The sequence below is a fragment of the Equus caballus genome, chromosome 9 (genome assembly GCF_041296265.1).
Source record: "Equus caballus isolate H_3958 breed thoroughbred chromosome 9, TB-T2T, whole genome shotgun sequence".
Classification (NCBI taxonomy): Eukaryota; Metazoa; Chordata; class Mammalia; order Perissodactyla; family Equidae; genus Equus; species Equus caballus.
The window spans coordinates 56906632-56924466 of NC_091692.1; the positions used below are offsets into that span (position 1 = coordinate 56906632).

A 17835-nucleotide genomic window follows, 5' to 3' on the forward strand; every position below is an offset into this window, starting at 1 on the left:
TTAAAAATTATGAACCCCAAAGAGCTTAGTTTTTGTGGTTATATATATTGATATTGATATTAGAAATAAAAACTATTTAACTAACTTAAAAATAATAAACCCATTACATGTTGTCAAATTTTTATGAAAATTATATTTTCCACAACAAATACAGTAAGAGCAGCATTTATTTTATGTTTCTGCCAATCTCTTTAATCTTTGACTTAATGGAAGACAGCTGGATTCTCATAGCTACTGCTGCCCTCACTCTTTTAAGGTGTTTTTTTGGTTGAAGGCTTAGAAGGAAATTTAGGCTCACAAAGACATGTAGTTGGAAAAGAGAAGAGTATTTTAAATAGTCTTTTTGGAAATCATGGCTATTCTTCAATACTACATCAAAACTTGACCGGTGCTAGTTTCTTAAAAGTTAGTTGCAATGTGGAAACTGAAATCCTATCAATGAACTTAATTACTCTTACATTAAAATCCACTTAGATGCACAGTTTTGTAGTATTGTGCATTGGTTATTTGGTAAGAATGCTTTGCTGAATTATAAAGATCTTCCAAATACTGTCACATTTCATTATATAGCACCCCACAAAATCGCTTGTTCATTTTACCACTAGTCTCATCAGGAAAGACTTTAAGTATTGGAGAAGATGTCACGCTCACAGTGGTGGATACAAGTTTTCCAAAATTCTAACTTTTGCTTAGAGACTTGAATTTTATTATTGGCAACAAATACTGCCAGTTATTTTCCTGGAGGTTACTCACTTAGTTAATTTTTGAGAAAACGTGTGCCAAATATTTAAGTCTGAATACCCATAGTTTTCTGTCAGTTGTTCTTTCAAACAAAAATGGATTCCACGAAAAAAGTAGTTTGTTCAGCTCAAAACTCAACTGCACAAGTGCTTTACGTATACTCCTCATTTAGTCACACAGAACAGTAAAAAGATATGTTCTTGAAGGCTAAGATTAATAAAATTAATAATTTTTACTGCTTTTATCAAGGATATGCTTAAGTGAAACTGGCTTTTTCTACTGCAAGTACATGGTGCCACTGCTTTGAATCATGCTAAGTAAGGTGCCAGCAGGTTTACCTACATTTGCACCATCTGTGCAAATGTCAACACAGTGAAAAAGGAAATTAATGTCTTAGTATTCTGAAAATAGGTTTGACTATGTGGACCCGCTGAAAGACTCCTGGGGACTCCCCTGAGAGTGGGCAACACTCTGAGAGTGTACGAGAGATGGGCCTTGAAAAATAAATCAGATTTTGATAGGGTAAGATGAAGGAGAGCAGGGACATGAAGAAGGCAGTAAAACATGAGGTATATCTAAGGACTGGAGTGTAGGATGTAGGTTTGGTTGGAAGAGGAGGGAAGCAGAGGCAGATGAAGCTGAAAAGATACTGTGAAAGGCCTGGAATGTCTTCAACATGATCAATAAGGTTTAAACCAGGGGCCAGCACCGCGGCCGGGTGGTTAAGTTTGCCCGCTCCACTTCCGCAGCCCAGGGTTTTGCTGGTTTGGATCCTGAGCGCAGACATGGCACTGCTCAAGCCATGCTGAGCAGGCGTCCCACATGCTACAACTCAAAGGACCCACAACTAAAAATACACAACTATGTACCAGGGGGCTTTGGGGAGAAAAAGGAAAAATAAAAATCTTTTAAAAAAAAGGTTTAAACCAGACCGGAGGAGGCTAGGGTGAGCAGGTTTTTGCTCTGTTTTTAAAAGTTGTAGTTTCAACTTATATAAAAATAAAGCTGACCATGTTTGCATTTACTAGTGATAAAACAAAAATGATAGCATAGCTTTTCTTGTAAGTAATGTTTAGAGAATGAAAAAATAAGCGCGGGCAAATGCTTTACTGTAAGAAACATGCTGCACTATTACTTTAATTTAGAAACTATCACTTTCAGAAGGAAAAAGCATGAGAACATTTATTAAACACTTATTCTGAACTTAACACCATGTGAGTCACTTTTCATATTATATAATTTAATCATTACAAGCAGCTTACAAAAGAGATCTCACCATTCATATAGATAAGGCAAATGAAGCCCAAAAGTTAAGTAACTTTCCAAGGGATGTGACTCTCAACTCTGATTTCATAGCACTTCATACTGTCACCCATTATCTCAAGGCATTTGGGGAAAGTCTGAAAACAAATTTAATTATCAATCACATGTAAATCTATATATTCCATGCAATCTTTTAAAATAGGGCCCCAAATGGTGTCACAAACCCAAATAAATATGATAAGATGTTAAATCTCTAAAGAGATTCTATATTTTGAATTTTTTCTTCCCTTCAAGAACTATTTTAAACAATATGTAAAGCTGATTACTAGGAGTTGATGATAGAGATTTTGTTAAAACGTAACAACTGAGAAAAATCAGGATTTGAAAGTTACTGTTAAGCTTCATCACCGTATTTATTGGATAAAAAGACATTATTATTCCATATTTTTAAGTATTAGATCAGTAAGAAAAGGAGGGAAAGTAATTCAAAATCATAGTCTGATGCCATCCTCCTTGGCCCTGACATCAACATGCAGGGTCTGGACGGCCACCACCGTGTCAGCATGGCTCACTCTTCCTGCACTGGGACCGCTCCTCTAAGCACCCACGCTCTTTCACATGCGCACACAAACAAACTATGGCATGCTTCTCCTCCAGAATATAAACAAATTTTCTGTTCAATTGGATGGTTAGAAACTTTTTTGTTGACATTTTAAAATAAATTATCAAAATTATTTCAAATTAATCCCCAAATGAATATTTTACTATAAAAAAAGTAAATACAGAGTGAAGCTATTTATTATTTATTCATTTCTAGGCAAGATTAGGGTCTGAGAGTATAAATAAAGTTCAAATAAAGTAGCTGCTGGCTTGACAAAAAATGGATACTTGCTAAAGGTAGAAAATTATTATAAATATTGAAAACAAATAGGTAAAACATCTTGAAAGTTTTATAAACTTTGCATTTTAAAATTACAGTTCATTAGAAACCATGCTTTTCTTCTATATTTATACTAAAATAGTTTTATTTTGGTTTAATTAAAACTGGTAATAATGATCCATTTGTATATAAATATAATTCTTTTACATTTTAGATTAAAAATTGTACAATATTAAAAAGCTTATAAAGTAAATTGCCAACAAAATGTGAACTCACATATACATATCTGACATTGGGGAATTATTATTATAATTATTATATTATGGAATGCCAAACATGGGCAATGTATCCAAGTTATAGGATAGTTATGATTAAATAAGAGAAAAAAATACTTTCAAATTAATGATTTGTTCAAATTAATGATTTATTCAGATGAGTAAATTTGCTCATCTGAATAAAAAAAAAATCACCATTATCACTAATGTGCCAAATTCCTTGGGGTTCTGAATGTGTGGATCAGACTGCTCCGCTATTTTTTGGAAGAGATGACTTCGATCCAAATCTCCCTATATTTCTGATACAATTACAGAGATAAAATTTTAGAGAGTAAAAGATTTTTATTGAAAGATAAGATCTCTAAACATATTCTCAATACAAAAACACAAACGTGGCATTTGCCACTGTGAGATGTGTTCTGCTGCAGTGCTAGACTCACTAGCGTGAGTTTACACATGTGCAAATGTGCCGTGCTAGGAAAAGGGTCTTAATGATCAGACCTTTCTTCTCTGCTTACACAGGGTGGCTGGAACGGATTCAGCACATTAAAGCAGATCATAACTTTGCTTTGATTACTCCCTTTCAACATGCCTTGTGTCACACATTTGAACTATGTATTAGACAGATGTGGTAAAGAGCTTTTGGCAGATTGGAAAGCCCCCAGAATCTCTTGACGTGGCTGGGAGTTGGTAATTTTGAGGTAACTATTTCCTGAATGTGCTGCTATTGTGGGGCTCCTCAAGTCTCAGTGATCTCAAGAAGGAGCCCAACAGGTTACCTGTTGGTTCATGCACTCCTCTAATAAATAATATGTCAATCTGATCCTACCAGAAAAATCAACAGGCTGCCTGAGAAAATATCTTACTTGCTATTCATTTTACTTGATGGGAGTTTTAGGCATTAAAGGCTAGAAAGTACTTGGAAAATCCAATAATGACCTGTCCTTGTGAGTTTAGGCGAATCAAAAAAAATTTTTTATATATAAGTGGATATTTGCTAAAGTAGCAAACTAAATAACTTTTGATATCTAAATGAACAAAAGGAGGAGAAATAAGCTAAAACTGGCAATATATATTTATCATTACTGTGTCTAACATCACTCTGAGTTGGTAAGGTAAGTTCAGATACAGGCAGTGTTTTCATTTACAATATACCCGTACCCTTGAATACCCTTCAGCAAGCCACAGATCACATGGTTTCTGCCATGTCTAAATTGTGATCTTTGGCAATGACAGACCTGACGTGAGGAGGTGATGTATACACCCCTCAAGGTCCTCTCTTCACTGGCTGGCTTTATCTCCTTTAAGTACTATAAATGAGGAATGTTTAAGCTGAGTGTATTAGCAGTCAGTCATATGGCAGTTGCTAACAAATGGCTATATATTTGTGTGAAACTCCATAATTAAACTTCCGTCTAACAGGAGACAGGCTAGCAAAAAGAATTTGGATAACTTGTTACCTTGCTTACTAAGTGTCTATACCGTAAGAAAAGAATTCCAAAACATTAAGGCACATTATCTTCCCAAGTCCATTTGGTCTTCAAAAATTTGAATAGTCATTAAATGAAATTTCTTGTCTTTTTCCAAAGGGCATGACACTACCATGTGCCTTTATCTAACTATTATGATGATTAATGGAGAATGCTCTCACGGATGCATTTGTCTGAACGTGAAAAGTCTGCATTCTTAATGTTTACCACAAACCCAACGAAGCTGATGATCCGTCTGAAGGTCAGTCAGTTCTTCAATAGTTCTCCAGCTACACTGGCAGGCGTATGCCCGTGTGCCTTTCTTCTTTACCAACTTTGTTTTTAATTTGTGGAATTCTGGCATGTTGTTCCTATTGGTAAAACATGAAGGTTTCAGCAGAGTGACTTTGTTCACTGCCTAATGACTGAAAAAAAAGGAAGTTCTTTATTGCTTTATTTTCATATCTTTACAACATCTGAACACTAACCAATCATGGTTCCCTCACACAAACAACAAAAGATACGCTTCAGTGTGCTTTCTGATGGTATTTCCTCGGTATCTAGTACTTTTTAACAGCAATCCTCTAGGTCTGTCCATTAAGGCTGTCTTAATAATAATAATTATTTATGTCTTTAATAATGACTTAAAGGGCTGAAGAATTATTGATGTGTCCTATCAGAGACGACATGATAGGAGAACAGAATGGGAAGGATGGTGGTTCATCTACCTCAGATACTCACCTACACCATACTCTAAAAGCCTGCAATATGGCAAATGGAGGGTATATATGAGGCATAAAGATAATAGGCTTCTGATAAATGAACTTCAGAAATTTTTCATTAACAAAGTATCTGCTATTTCCATGTGTTGAACTGGTATTTTAACTTTCATTTGTTTCAGTGATATGCTATTTAATTATACTATCAGCAATAAAATAAATGCCTATCCTGCATTAAATGTCAATAATGTTAAAATAATTAAATCAATGGGCAGAACCATCATGAAAACTGATAACCATCTGACTTGATGCTATTATAAAGAAAGACTAGAGAAGTTAATTTAATTAATTGAAAATCAATTATGATTTTCATGATAATCCATGTACTGAATTTATGTAAATATTCTGTGGCAGAATAAAAAATGGAAAAATTCAAAATGAAACAATGAAAAAAATACAAAGTAAAATGATGAAATACAGTATAAATATTTAAAGAAGAGACATACAGTGTTATCTGTTACTTTTGAAGTCACTGTAATAGAAGGCAGGCTACAAGGGCCCTCTGGTGGCCAAAGGGTACCACATTCAGTGCTGTATTGTACAAAATCCAGGCACAACTTAGAAGGTTAGAACCTTAGAAAACCTGGGGGATTTTCCAACCTAACTGTCTGGTTTCAGGACACTGAGACTCTGACCAGCTAAGTGACTTAGCTAAGGTTACAGTGAGCTGGGGGAAAAAATGAATAACGTAAGTTTTATCAGAAAGAAAAAAACTCCACAGAACTAAATGTGTTTAATGAAAAAAAATGTTCCTTATTCAGTCTGCGATATATTTTAACAAACTTAACATTTGATACTAGATTGAATCCTTAATTAGAGATTTTAGGAGTAGGAATCATGAATAGCCAGGGACGTATTTCAAATACTTTTTTTAAGAAGCATGTATCTTAAAAGCTTAGAAAGAAAAAAAATTTCCTTATTTCCCATAAAGAAAACAGTGACTTCATAGAAAAATTAAAGCATTTTATTTAGCTATTTTGGCAAGACTGTGAAGTATAGCTTATACTTCTTTTAGAAAGTTCTAGAACTCATCAAAGCTAGGATACATTTATTTCCCTCATCTATAAAATGAGGACAATAAAACAAAGGACTGCACAGCATTTCACTGTATAATTAAGGTGCAGACTGATGCTACTAAAAATAAATGGCTCCCTATGTTCTGCCTAGACATTCAATGACACTGCAAGCCTTTAACTTGCCTTCGGTCACCAGCTATTTCTGGTTTTCCTCAGTGAATATTGCCTACTCTCCTCAAGTGTTTCATCTATTCTCCACTCCTTTACTTTCGGCAGAGCACATCCTCATTCACAAAGCCAGGCCATCAGATGTGAAAAGCCTTTCATTTCCTCGCTTTCCCCCGAATGCATCAGTGTCTTAGCTCTTTCCACCCAATCACAGCGGGTGAGCCTCCTCTTCCTATTCAAGGCTCTCTCTCCATCAGCACTCTGGAACGCAAAGCCTCTAAGACCTTGTTACTTACAAACCTTCCCCTTCCCATGCCTTCCTTACCCTCCGCAATATAAGCATCAAAGTATCTCCTATCCTAACCAAAAGATCCTTAACTCTGCATTCATTGACAGGCTTCCAAGTTGCCTTCCTGGGTAATACCATCCAATCTCACGGTTTCAACTACCACTTTATAGATTACATTTCCTACCAGAGCTTCAGAGCCACAGTTTCAGCAGCTCCCATAAGTAAAATAAATAAACATATAGGCTTTTCCTTCAAGTCTGTTCTTAAATTTCCTCTATCAACAGACAGTATCACTGTCCGTCTACGTAAATCAAGACAGAAACCCAGGACTCATCCTAGGTGATATCTGTCCCTTACCTTCCACAGCCAGGACTCCCTCTAAAATATCTCTCAAGTATATCTACTCCTCTCTACCCTCCTCACTGCCATAATTCAGATCCTCATTTCCTTCCCACTGGATTATCATAACATCCTTCATTAATCCCCATGATTCTAAACTGGCCTGGTTCCTGTACAGTAGTTAGTTATCTTTTAAAAATTCAACTCTATTCAGATATTTCCCCTGATGAAAAGCCTTCAATGGTTATCCATTGCCTAAAGAATTAAGTCCAAATTCCTCAGTATTGCTTTCCTGGATCTGCTCTTTTGGATCTCTCTCCCTTATTTCACTCACCTCTTGCTATCTCTCGCCCTGGTATCTTACACTGTACACAGTCCAAACTATTTGTAAGTCCCCAGACATGCCATGTGGTTTAACCTGTGTCTTTACAAATACCTCCTAAAAGAATACCGGTGTCCATCTTGTTTGCTAGGCAAATTCCTAATTGTTCTTCAAGACTCAGGCCTTTCCTGATATCTCAGGGTGGATGCATCCACCTTGCCTTCTTTTAACCTATCTCCACTGTTACATTTATCACATGATGTTATAGCACCTCCCAAGCATTCCTAAGCCTCTTAAAGCCTAAGACAATATTTTCTACTAATTCAAATAGTAATTATTAGTTGTTTTTATATTGTATTTAGTATATTTCAGAAAGACAAATAACAGCAAATACTGTTATTTATTTTTAATAAATCTTCTAATAAATCTGTTTTATCTAAAAGTATGAATTTTTTTAAACCAGGCTGCCACAGATCTAGAGTAAACCAACTGATATTCTTGATAACTCATGAGACACTGCAAGTTCCTCAAGTACCAACTAACTTGCCAATAAGCTTACTTAATGCTGTGCTCACCAGAGTTTTGATGTGCCACGCATTCTATTATCCTATATTAATTTTACAAAAATTGATGGTTTGGGGCCAGCCCAGTGGTGTAGTGGTTGAGTTTGTGCACTCCACTTTGGCTGCCTGGGTTCGCAGATTCAGATCCTGGGCACAGACCTACACAACTGCTTGTCAAGTCACGCTGTGGAGGCATCTGACATACAAAATGGAGGAAGACTGGCACAGATGTTAGCTCAAGGACAATCTTTCTCAAGCAAAAAGAAGAAGATTGGCAACAGGTGTTAGCCCAGAGCCAATCTTCTTCAAGCAAAAAGAGGAAGATTGGCAACAGGTGTTAGCTCAGAGCCAATCTTCTTCAAGCAAAAAGAGGAAGATTGGCAACAGGTGTTAGCTCAGAGCCAATCTTCTTCAAGCAAAAAGAGGAAGATTGGCAACAGGTGTTAGCTCAGAGCCAATCTTCTTCAAGCAAAAAGAGGAAGATTGGCAACAGGTGTTAGCTCAGGGCAAATCTTCCACAACAACAACAACAACAACAACAACAAAACTCTTTAAAAAAAATTGATGGTTCATCTTGGGGACATATTGGGATTATTAACCACTCATTAGATTAACCAGAAGACAGTATAAAGCAGAGGATTTAGAAAAGTCAGAAAAGGCAAAATGGACCTGAAATAAAAACTAACTTTTCCAACTATGGGATTAAAGGTAGGCTAACCTGATGTGGGATTTTGGGACTGCACTAGGCTTTCTTTCGGTTGGGGCCTGTGAAACCTCTCAAATTGTAATTTTTCCATGTTTTTGTATACTTGAATTTGTGTCTCTCTGTGTGTGTGTGTGTAGAGGATTCAAAGTTTTCATAAGATTTTCAAAGTGGTTCTTGATGTGAAAAAGTTCAAAGACTATGCTTGTACAACAGACTCCTATGGATTTACATAAGAATGGCTGCCAGGAGAGGTGTGGGAGAAAGACTCTCTCCTTTTTCTTTTTGCTATTGGAGAATGCTGCAATATATTCTGATTACTTGTATCTCAAAATATACTCTTTGTTTAGGCACAGGTTTGGGGGACCAAAAATGCATGATATATGCACTTTATTAATTTTTAGCTCAATTTTTATTTGAAAATGTGTTCAAATACATTTTCATAATTTATAACATCTTAAAAATATTAGGTATTCAGTAAGTGTATAAGAATGTACAGGGGCCAACCTGGTAGTGCAGTGCTTAAGTTTGTACATTTCATTTCAGTAGCCCAGGGTTTGCCAGTTTGGATCCTGGGTGTACAGCTGCACACCGCTTGTCAAGCCATGCTGTGGCAGGCATCCCACATACAAAGTAGAGGAAGATGGGCATGGATGTTAGCTCAGGGCCAGTCTTTCTCAGCAAAAAGAGGAGGATTGATGCCAATCTTCCTCAAAAAAAAAAAAATATATATATAAAATAAATAAATAAAAAAAAAGAATGTACAAATTACAAAAGTACAAAAGTATGAGTAAGACACTATCCTGACCACAAGGACGGAGGCAGACATATATCAACCTAAGATTTTCAATTTTATATTACAGTAAGTGCTATAATAGGTACAAAGTGCTATGGACACACAGAAAAGGATGAATTTACTTCCAAGTTAAGACAGTGGTGAGGGAATCACAAAGACGCACAATGAATTGTACCCTGAGGGACAGGTAGGGTTTATGTAAATAAAATGGTGGGAAGGTGTCCCAGGAGGTGAAGAGCTTGCTCAAAGTCCTAGGAATGGGAATATTGAGTACTCTCATGTAGCTAAGATCTTGTAAAGGTGAAAAGTGCGTTGTGGAAACACAAAGCTGAATGATAGATGGATGGGGGCTGGATCGTGGAGGGTCTTGAATGCCAGACTAAGGAATTTGGACATGATTCTGAAAACAGAGGATTTTGGCAGGAGAATGGCATACTCAGAGTTATGCTTTAATTCTCAGCATGGGAAGAGTGGACTGAGAGAGCAGACAGTAGGTAGAAAAATCAGGGAGGAGGCTATTTCTATCCTTTTATCCAGAAGTAACATGCCCTTACCTAGGTTGACAGCAGACAGATAGAAAGGAGATGGGTGAGAGAATTATTAAAGGGGTGAAGGCCACACAATCTGGCCAACTCCATCAAGAGACATTATGGCAAAATAAGAAATATAAAGTTGTCCTTGGTACATTTTTCAGAGTGAAGTTCTTTAGAAACATACCTGAAAAACAGATAATCGCATGATTTGTCCCACATATAATCGTCGTAGCTTACTATCCAGAAATCACATGCTATACAACGCAGATGGTCACAGGCTCTGTTCAGAGAAAAGGAGCTGTACATTAAAGATTATTGGTATGTTTAAATATGAAAGTATGGTGATTTATTCATAGGATACATCACATATTATAGATTACTGAGTAAACAACAGAAAAGTAAAGATTAATCTGATTACAAATTTTTATACTGAAGGACTGATTATATATCTGAACTTTCAGGTTAAATTTCTGCATGAACCTACCTATTTTACTAAGATCTTACACACTGATAGATATATGCACACATGTACACTGTACAGATATAAAAGAAACAAATCAGATATGTAGGTCTTTTAGCTCAATGGTTTTCAAATTGTGTGTGAGGGAGATCTTCACTTAAGCTAACTTCTTTAAGTTGCTTCCCTTTCTATTGAAATTTTCAGGATGGCTCTAACACAGAATTTACCACATGATAGTGAAATGTCTCCCCCATAAGCTACTCACGTGCTGGAACAATATCTTATTTGTTTCTGTTTCCCCGCTACCTGGCATTAATGCATTCATTCATTCACTTAAAAAATATTTACTGAAAGCCTATTACATGCTAGTGACATTCTGTCCTCATGCAGCTTAGATTCTGAGAGGGAATAAACAATACTCATAACAACTAAATTATACAGTATGTTAGAAGGTAAAAAGTACTTTGAACACAACAAGTAGGATAAATAAAATTGGGAGTATTGGGAGGGAGTGGATTGCAATTTCGAATAGAGTAGCCTGCACAGGCATCACTGAGATGGCAGATCTGAGCAGTTTCTTTAAATGGAGTGGTAGCTGGTAAAGGAACTGGGGTTGAGAGAAGGTTATATTTAAGAAGGGAGGAAAAAGAGCATGTTGTATGTTGATGGCAAAGAGGTAGTGAAGAGGCAAATGCTGATGATGCAAGAGAGAGAAGGCAGATCTGGTAGAAGGATACTTAGCATATAATACGTACTTAATGAATATCTGAGGAATTAAAATGCCAGAGCAATTCTCAACACTCATACAGTAGTACATAGTAACTTTAGGAGTAAAATGATAATACATGGCAATAATTATGAATTGCTGCTGTAAGCAATTTGATTTATATAGTAATTGTGATTTACTTTATAGAAAGCAAGCTTCTCTATTGTTTGAAGTATTTAGAAACTAGACTCAATATAGATTCATTTGATAATCTAAAAATTAACAGGCAATAAGAGTTTTAAGATACCAAAAACAAAGTGAAAAGACCAGTAACAGAGTGGAAGAAAATGTTTTCAATACATGGTCAAATATTTATACTATACAAAGAGTGCTTACATATGACAACAAAGAAAAGAAAACTTAAAAATATATTCAATCTCATAATACAGGTATCATAGAATAGTAGTTAAGAGCATAGACTCAGGACACAGACTACCTAGGTTCAAATGCTGATTCCACTATTTACCAGCTGTGTAACTGGAGTCAAGTAACAACTTCACTGTGACTCAGTTTCACTATCTGTAAAATGAGGCTAATAATACTTATATAACTCATAGAATTATTATGAGGACCTAATGAGTTAATATTGGTAAAGTGTTTATAATGGTGCCTGGTACATAGTGTTTCTTAGAAAGTTAACATATTATATAAATAATTAAAATTTAAAGCAAGCACAAAACAAATTTTTTAAGCAATTAAGTTAGCAAAAACTAGCACTCAGGCATTTCTGGTGGGTATGCGAATTGCTATAACCTTTTGGGAAAAATCTTGGTTATTATTATTTTTAAAATTTTTATTGTGGGGCTGGCCCCGTGGCTGAGCGGTTAAGTTCGCATGCTCCGCTGCAGGCAGCCCAGTGTTTCATTAGTTTGAATCTTAGGCACAGACATGGCACTGCTCATCAAACCACACTGAGGCAGCGTCCCACATGCCACAACTAGAAGGACCCACAACAAAGAATATACAACTATGCACCGGGGGGCTTTGGGGAGAAAAAGGAAAAAACAAAATCTTAAAAAAAAAAAATTTATTGAGATTATGATAGCTTACAACCTTGTGAAATTTCAGTTGTACATTATTGTCAGTCGTGTTGTAGATGTACCACTTCACCCTTTGTGCCCACTCCCCACTCCCCTTTCCCCTGGAAGCCACTAATCTGTTCTCTTTGTCTCCATATTTAACTTCCATATGTGGGTGGAGTCATGCAGAGATTGTCCTTCTCTATCTGGCTTATTTCACTTAACATAATACCCTCAAGGTCCATCCATGCTGTTGTGAACGGGATAATTTTATTCTTTTTTATGGCTGAGTAGTATTTCATTGTATACATATATCATATCTTCTTTATCCAATCATCAGTTGATGGGCACCTAGGTTGCTTCCATGTTTTGGCGATTGTAAATAATGCTGCAACGAACATAGGGGTGCATGGGACTTTTGGAATTGCTGATTTCAAGTTCTTTGGATAGATACCCAGTAGTGGGATGGCTGGGTCATATGGCATTTCTATTTTTAATTTTTTGAGAAATCTCCATATTGTTTTCCATAGTGGCTGCACCAGTTTGCATTCCCACCAGCAGTGTATGACGGTTCCTTTTTCTCCACAACCTCTCCAACATTTGTTACTTTTTGTTTTGGTTATTTTATTCATTCTAATAAGTGTAAGGTGATATCTTAGTGTAGTTTTGATTTGCATTTCCCTGATGATCAGTGATGATGAACATCTTTTCATGTGCCTATTGGCCATCCATATACTTTGGAGAAATGTCTGTTCTGGTCTCCTGCCCATTTTTTGATTGGGTTGTTTGATTTTTTGTTGTTGAGTTGTGTGAGTTCTTTATATATTATGGAGATTAACCCTTTGTCAGATATATGACTTGCAAATTTTTTTTCCCAATTAGTGGGTTGGTTTTTGTTTCAATCCGTTTTTCCCTTGCCTTGAAGAAGCTCTTTAGTCTGATGAAGTCCCATTTGTTTATTCTTTCTATCGTTTCCCTTGTCTGAGAAGACATGGTGTCCAAAAAGATCCTTTTAATACTGATGTCAAAGAGTGTACTGCCTATATTTTCTTCTAGAAGCCTTATGGTTTCAGGTCTTACCTTTAGGTCTTTGATCCATTTTGAGTTTATTTGGGTGAATGGTGAGAAAGAATGGTCAATTTTCACTCTTTTACATGTGGCTTTCCAGTTTCCCCAGCACCATTTGTTGAAGAGACTTTCTTTTCTCCATTGTATGCCCTCAGCTCCTTTGTCAAAGATTAGCTGCCCGTAGAAGTGTGGTTTTTATTTCTGGGCTTTCAATTCTGTTCCATTGTTCTGTGCACCTGTTTTTGTACCAGTACCATGCTGTTTTGATTACTGTAGCTTTGTAGTATGTTTTGAAGTCAGGGATTGTGATGCCTCCAGCTTTGTTCTTTTTTCTCAGGATTGCTTTAGCAATTTGGGGTCTTTTGTTGCCCCAGATGAAGTTTAGGATTCTTTGTTATATTTCTGTAAAGAATGTCATTGGGATTCTGATTGGTATTGCATTGAATCTGTAGATTGCTTTAGGTAGTATGGACATTTTAACTATGTTTATTCTTCCAATCCATGTGCATGGAATGTCTTTCCATCTCTTTATGTCATCATCAATTTCTTTCAGGAAAGTGTTGTAGTTTTCATTGTATAGGTCTTTCACTTCCTTAGTTAAATTCACCTCAAGGTATTTTATTCTTTTTGTTGAGATTGTGAACGGTATTGTGTTCTTGAGTTCTTTTTGTTAGTTCGTTATGAGAGTATAGAAATGCTACTGATTTATGTAAGCTGACGTTATACCCTGCAACTTTGCTGTAGTTGTGATTATTTCTAATAGTCTTCCAATGGATTCTTTGGGGTTTTCTATATATAAGATCATGTCGGCTGCAAACAGTGAGAGTTTCACTTCTTCCCTCCCTATTTGGATTCCTTTTATTCCTTTCTCTTGCCTAACTGCTCTGGTCAAAAGCTCCAGTACTATGTTGCATAAGAGTGGTGATAGAGGGCATCCTTGTCGTGTTCCTGTTCTCAGGGGGATGGCACTCAGTTTTTGCCCATTGAGTATCATGTTGGCTGTGGGTTTGTCATATATGGCCTTCATTATGTTGAGGAGGTTCCCTTCTATCCCCATTTTGTTCACAGTTTTTATCATAAATGGCTGTTGGATCTTGTCAAATGCTTTCTCTGCATCTATTGAGATGATCATGTGGTTTTTATTCCTCAGTTTGTTGATGTGGTGTATCACATTGATTGATTTGCGGATGTTGAACCATCCCGGTGTCCCTGTTATGAATCCTACTTGATCATGATGTATGATCCTTTTCATGTATTGCTGAATTTGGGTTGCCAAAATTTTGTTGAGAATTTTTGCATCTATGTTCATCAGCAATATTGGCCTGTAGTTCTCCTTTTTTGTGCTGTCCTTGTCTGGCTTTGGTATCAGAGTGACGTTGGCCTTGTAGAATGTGTTAGGAAGTCTTCCATCCTCCCTAATTTTTTGGAATAGCTTGAAAAGGATAGGTATTAAATCCTCCCTGAAAGTTTAGTGGAATTCCTCAGGAAAGCTGTCTGGTCCTGGAGTTTTATTCTTTGGGATGCTTTTGATTGCTGTTTCAATCTCTTTCCTTGTGATTGGTCTGTTCACATTGTCTGCTTTTTCTTGACTTAGTTTTGGGAGGTTGTACGAGTCTAAGAATTTATCCATTTCCTCTAGGTTATCCATTTTGTTGGCATATAGTTTTTTGTAGTATTCTCTTGTAATCTGCTGTACTTCTGTGGAGTCTTTTATTTCTCCTCTCTCATTTCCGATTTTGTTTATTTGAGCTTTCTCTCTTTTCATCTTTGTAAGTCTGGCTAGGGGTTTGTCAATTTTATTTATCTTCTCAATGAACCAGCTCTTTGTTTCATTGATCCTTTCTACTGCCTTTTTTGTTTCAACCGCATTTATTTCTGCTCTGATTTTTACTATTTCTCTCCTTCTGCTGACTTTGGGCTTTGTTTGTTCTTCTTTTTCTAATTCAGTTAGGTATAACTTGAAATCGCTTATTTGGGGTTTTTCTTGTTAAGGTGTGCCTGTATTGCGATGAATTTCCCTCTTAATACAGCTTTTGCTGCATCCCATATGAGTTGGTATGGCACGTTATCATTTTCATTTGTCTCCAGATATTTTTTGATTTCTTCTTTAATTTCTTCAATGATCCATTGCTTGTTCAATAGCATATTGTTTAGTCTCCACATCTTTGTCTCTTTCTCAGCTTTTTTCTTGTAATTTCTAGCTTTATAGCATTATGATTGGAGAAGGTGCTTATTATTTCAATTTTTAAAATTTTATAGAGGCTTGCCTTCTTTCCCAACATATGGTCTATCCTTGAGAATGTTCCATGTGCACTTGAGAAGAATGTGTATTCTGTTTTTGGATGGAGTATTCTATATATGTCTATTAAGTCCAACTGTTTTAGCTTTTAGTTTAATTCCACTGTTTTCTTGTTGATTTTCTGTCTGGATGATCTATCCATTGATATGAGTGGGGTATTGAGGTCCCCTACTATATTGTGTCATTTTTGATATCTTCATTTTGGTTTGTTAATAGTTACTTTATGAACTTTGGTGCTCTGTGTTGGGTGCATAGATATTTATAAGTGCTATTTCTTCTTGATGTAGTGTCCTTTTGATCATTATATATTGCCCCTCTTTGTCTCTCTTTACCTGCCTTATCTTCACATCTGCTCTGTCTGATATAAGTATTGTAACACCTGCTTTCTTCTGTTTGCCATTAGCTTGGAGTATCATCTTCCACCCCTTCACTCTGAGCCTGTATTTGTCATTGGAGCTGAGATGTGTTTCCTGAAGGCAACAAATTGTTGGATCTTGTTTTTTAATCCATATTGCCACTCTGTGTCTTTTTATTGGAGAGTTCAATCCGTTTACATTGAGGGTGATTACTGATGTATGAAGGCTTAATGCTGTCATTCTGTTACTCACTTTCCGGTTTTCCTGCAATTCCTTTGTTTCTCATACTGTGTTTTGTTCTACCCACTGATTTCTGCAGTTTCTTATGCTGTGTTTCTTAGTTTTTTCCTTATTTATTTTTTTATGTTTCTGTTCTGCTTTTTAGCTTAGTGGCTACGCTGAAGTTTGTATTCAGAAACTCGTGCATTACATAGTTCATTTTCTCATGACCTCTTATTTCCTTAGTCTAAACTGATTCAGTCCCATTCCTTCTCCCCTCTTAAGTTATTATTTTCAGATCTTATTCCAACTTGTGTTGTGAGTTTGTGGTTAAAGTGACAAGATTGTCTTTGTTTTTGGTGTTTTCCTTCCCTTTATCCTAATGCTATAGTTGAATATTTACTATCCTATTCTGATTCTATTTGCGTCCCTACTCTGTGTTTTGTGACCCCTTTCTCCCTTTTTTCAGGTATGAGGGCCTTCTTGAGGATTTCTTGTGGAGGGGCGTCTTGTGGCTATGAAGTCCCTTAGCTTTTGTTTGTCTGGGAAGGATTGAATTTCTCCCTCATATCTGAAGGCTATTTTTGCTGGATAGAGTATTCTTGGCTGAAGATTTTTATCCTTTAAAGTTTTGAACGTGTCATTCCATTCTCTCCTAGTTTATAAGGTTTCTGCAGAGAAATATGCTGAAAGTCTGATAGGGGTTCCTTTGTAGGTTATTTTCTTCTGCCTTGCTGCCCTGAGTATTCTTTCTTTGTCATTCATTTTTGCCAGTTTTACTACTATATGTCTTGCACTAGATCTTTTTACATTGACAGATCTAGGAGATTTGAAAGCTTCCTCCACACACATTTCTCTCTCATTCCCTAGATTTGGGAAGTTCTCTGCTATTATTTCTTTGAGCACACTTTCTGTTCCATTCTCCTTCTCTTCACCTCCTGGGATACCTATAATTCTTATGTTGCATTTCCTCATTGAGTCAGATATTTCTCAGAGACTTTCTTCATTTCTTTTTAGTCTCCATTCTCTCTTTCCTCTGTCTGGAGCCATTTAACATGTCTATCCTAGATTATGCTGATTCGCTCCTCTATGGTGTCCACATGAGCATTCAGGGAATCCCTATTTTATCTCTTCCATTGTGTTTTTCATCTCTAGTATTTCTGATTGATTCTTCTTTATAGTTTCAATCTCTTTTGTGAAGTAGCTCCTGAACTTGTTGAGTTGTTTCTCTATATTCTCTTTTAACTCACTGAGTTTTTTGACAATAGCTATTCTGAATTCATCGTCATTTAGTTTACTTATTTCTGAGTCCTCAGGACATAATTCTGGGTATTTATTGTTTTCCCTCTGGTCTGGAGTTTTGATGAACTGTTTGATGCTGGAACTACGGGTTTTCCCCATTGTGATATTATTCGGTTGCAGTTACAGCCTATTGCCACTAGATGGGGGTTGAGAGCCACGTATTCTGAGCCCTCTGCCTTCAGCTGAGGTGGTGTGGCACAGCGTGGGTGG

At 36.4% G+C, this 17835-nt stretch overlaps 1 protein-coding gene across 4 annotated transcripts in view; it reads right to left on the reverse strand.

Annotated features, from left to right (window-relative positions):
- Positions 1–1896: 1896 nt before the first annotated feature.
- Positions 1897–17835, reverse strand: part of CFAP418 (cilia and flagella associated protein 418) — a 30485-nt gene continuing 14546 nt past the window's right edge. Inside the window, exons 5-7 of one of the 4 annotated variants that reach the window (XM_070222375.1) lie at positions 10321–10416; positions 9315–9513; positions 4760–4999 (exon numbers count right to left, since the gene is read on the reverse strand). In XM_070222375.1, coding sequence (XP_070078476.1) covers positions 9345–9513; positions 10321–10416 — 265 coding nt within the window. In that variant the 3' untranslated portion in view covers positions 4760–4999; positions 9315–9344. Of the gene's footprint in view, positions 5000–9314; positions 9514–10320; positions 10435–17835 lie in introns of all 4 variants that reach the window. The other 3 variants (XM_070222374.1, XM_001490155.5, XM_014728211.3) reach the window with 3 other exon arrangements.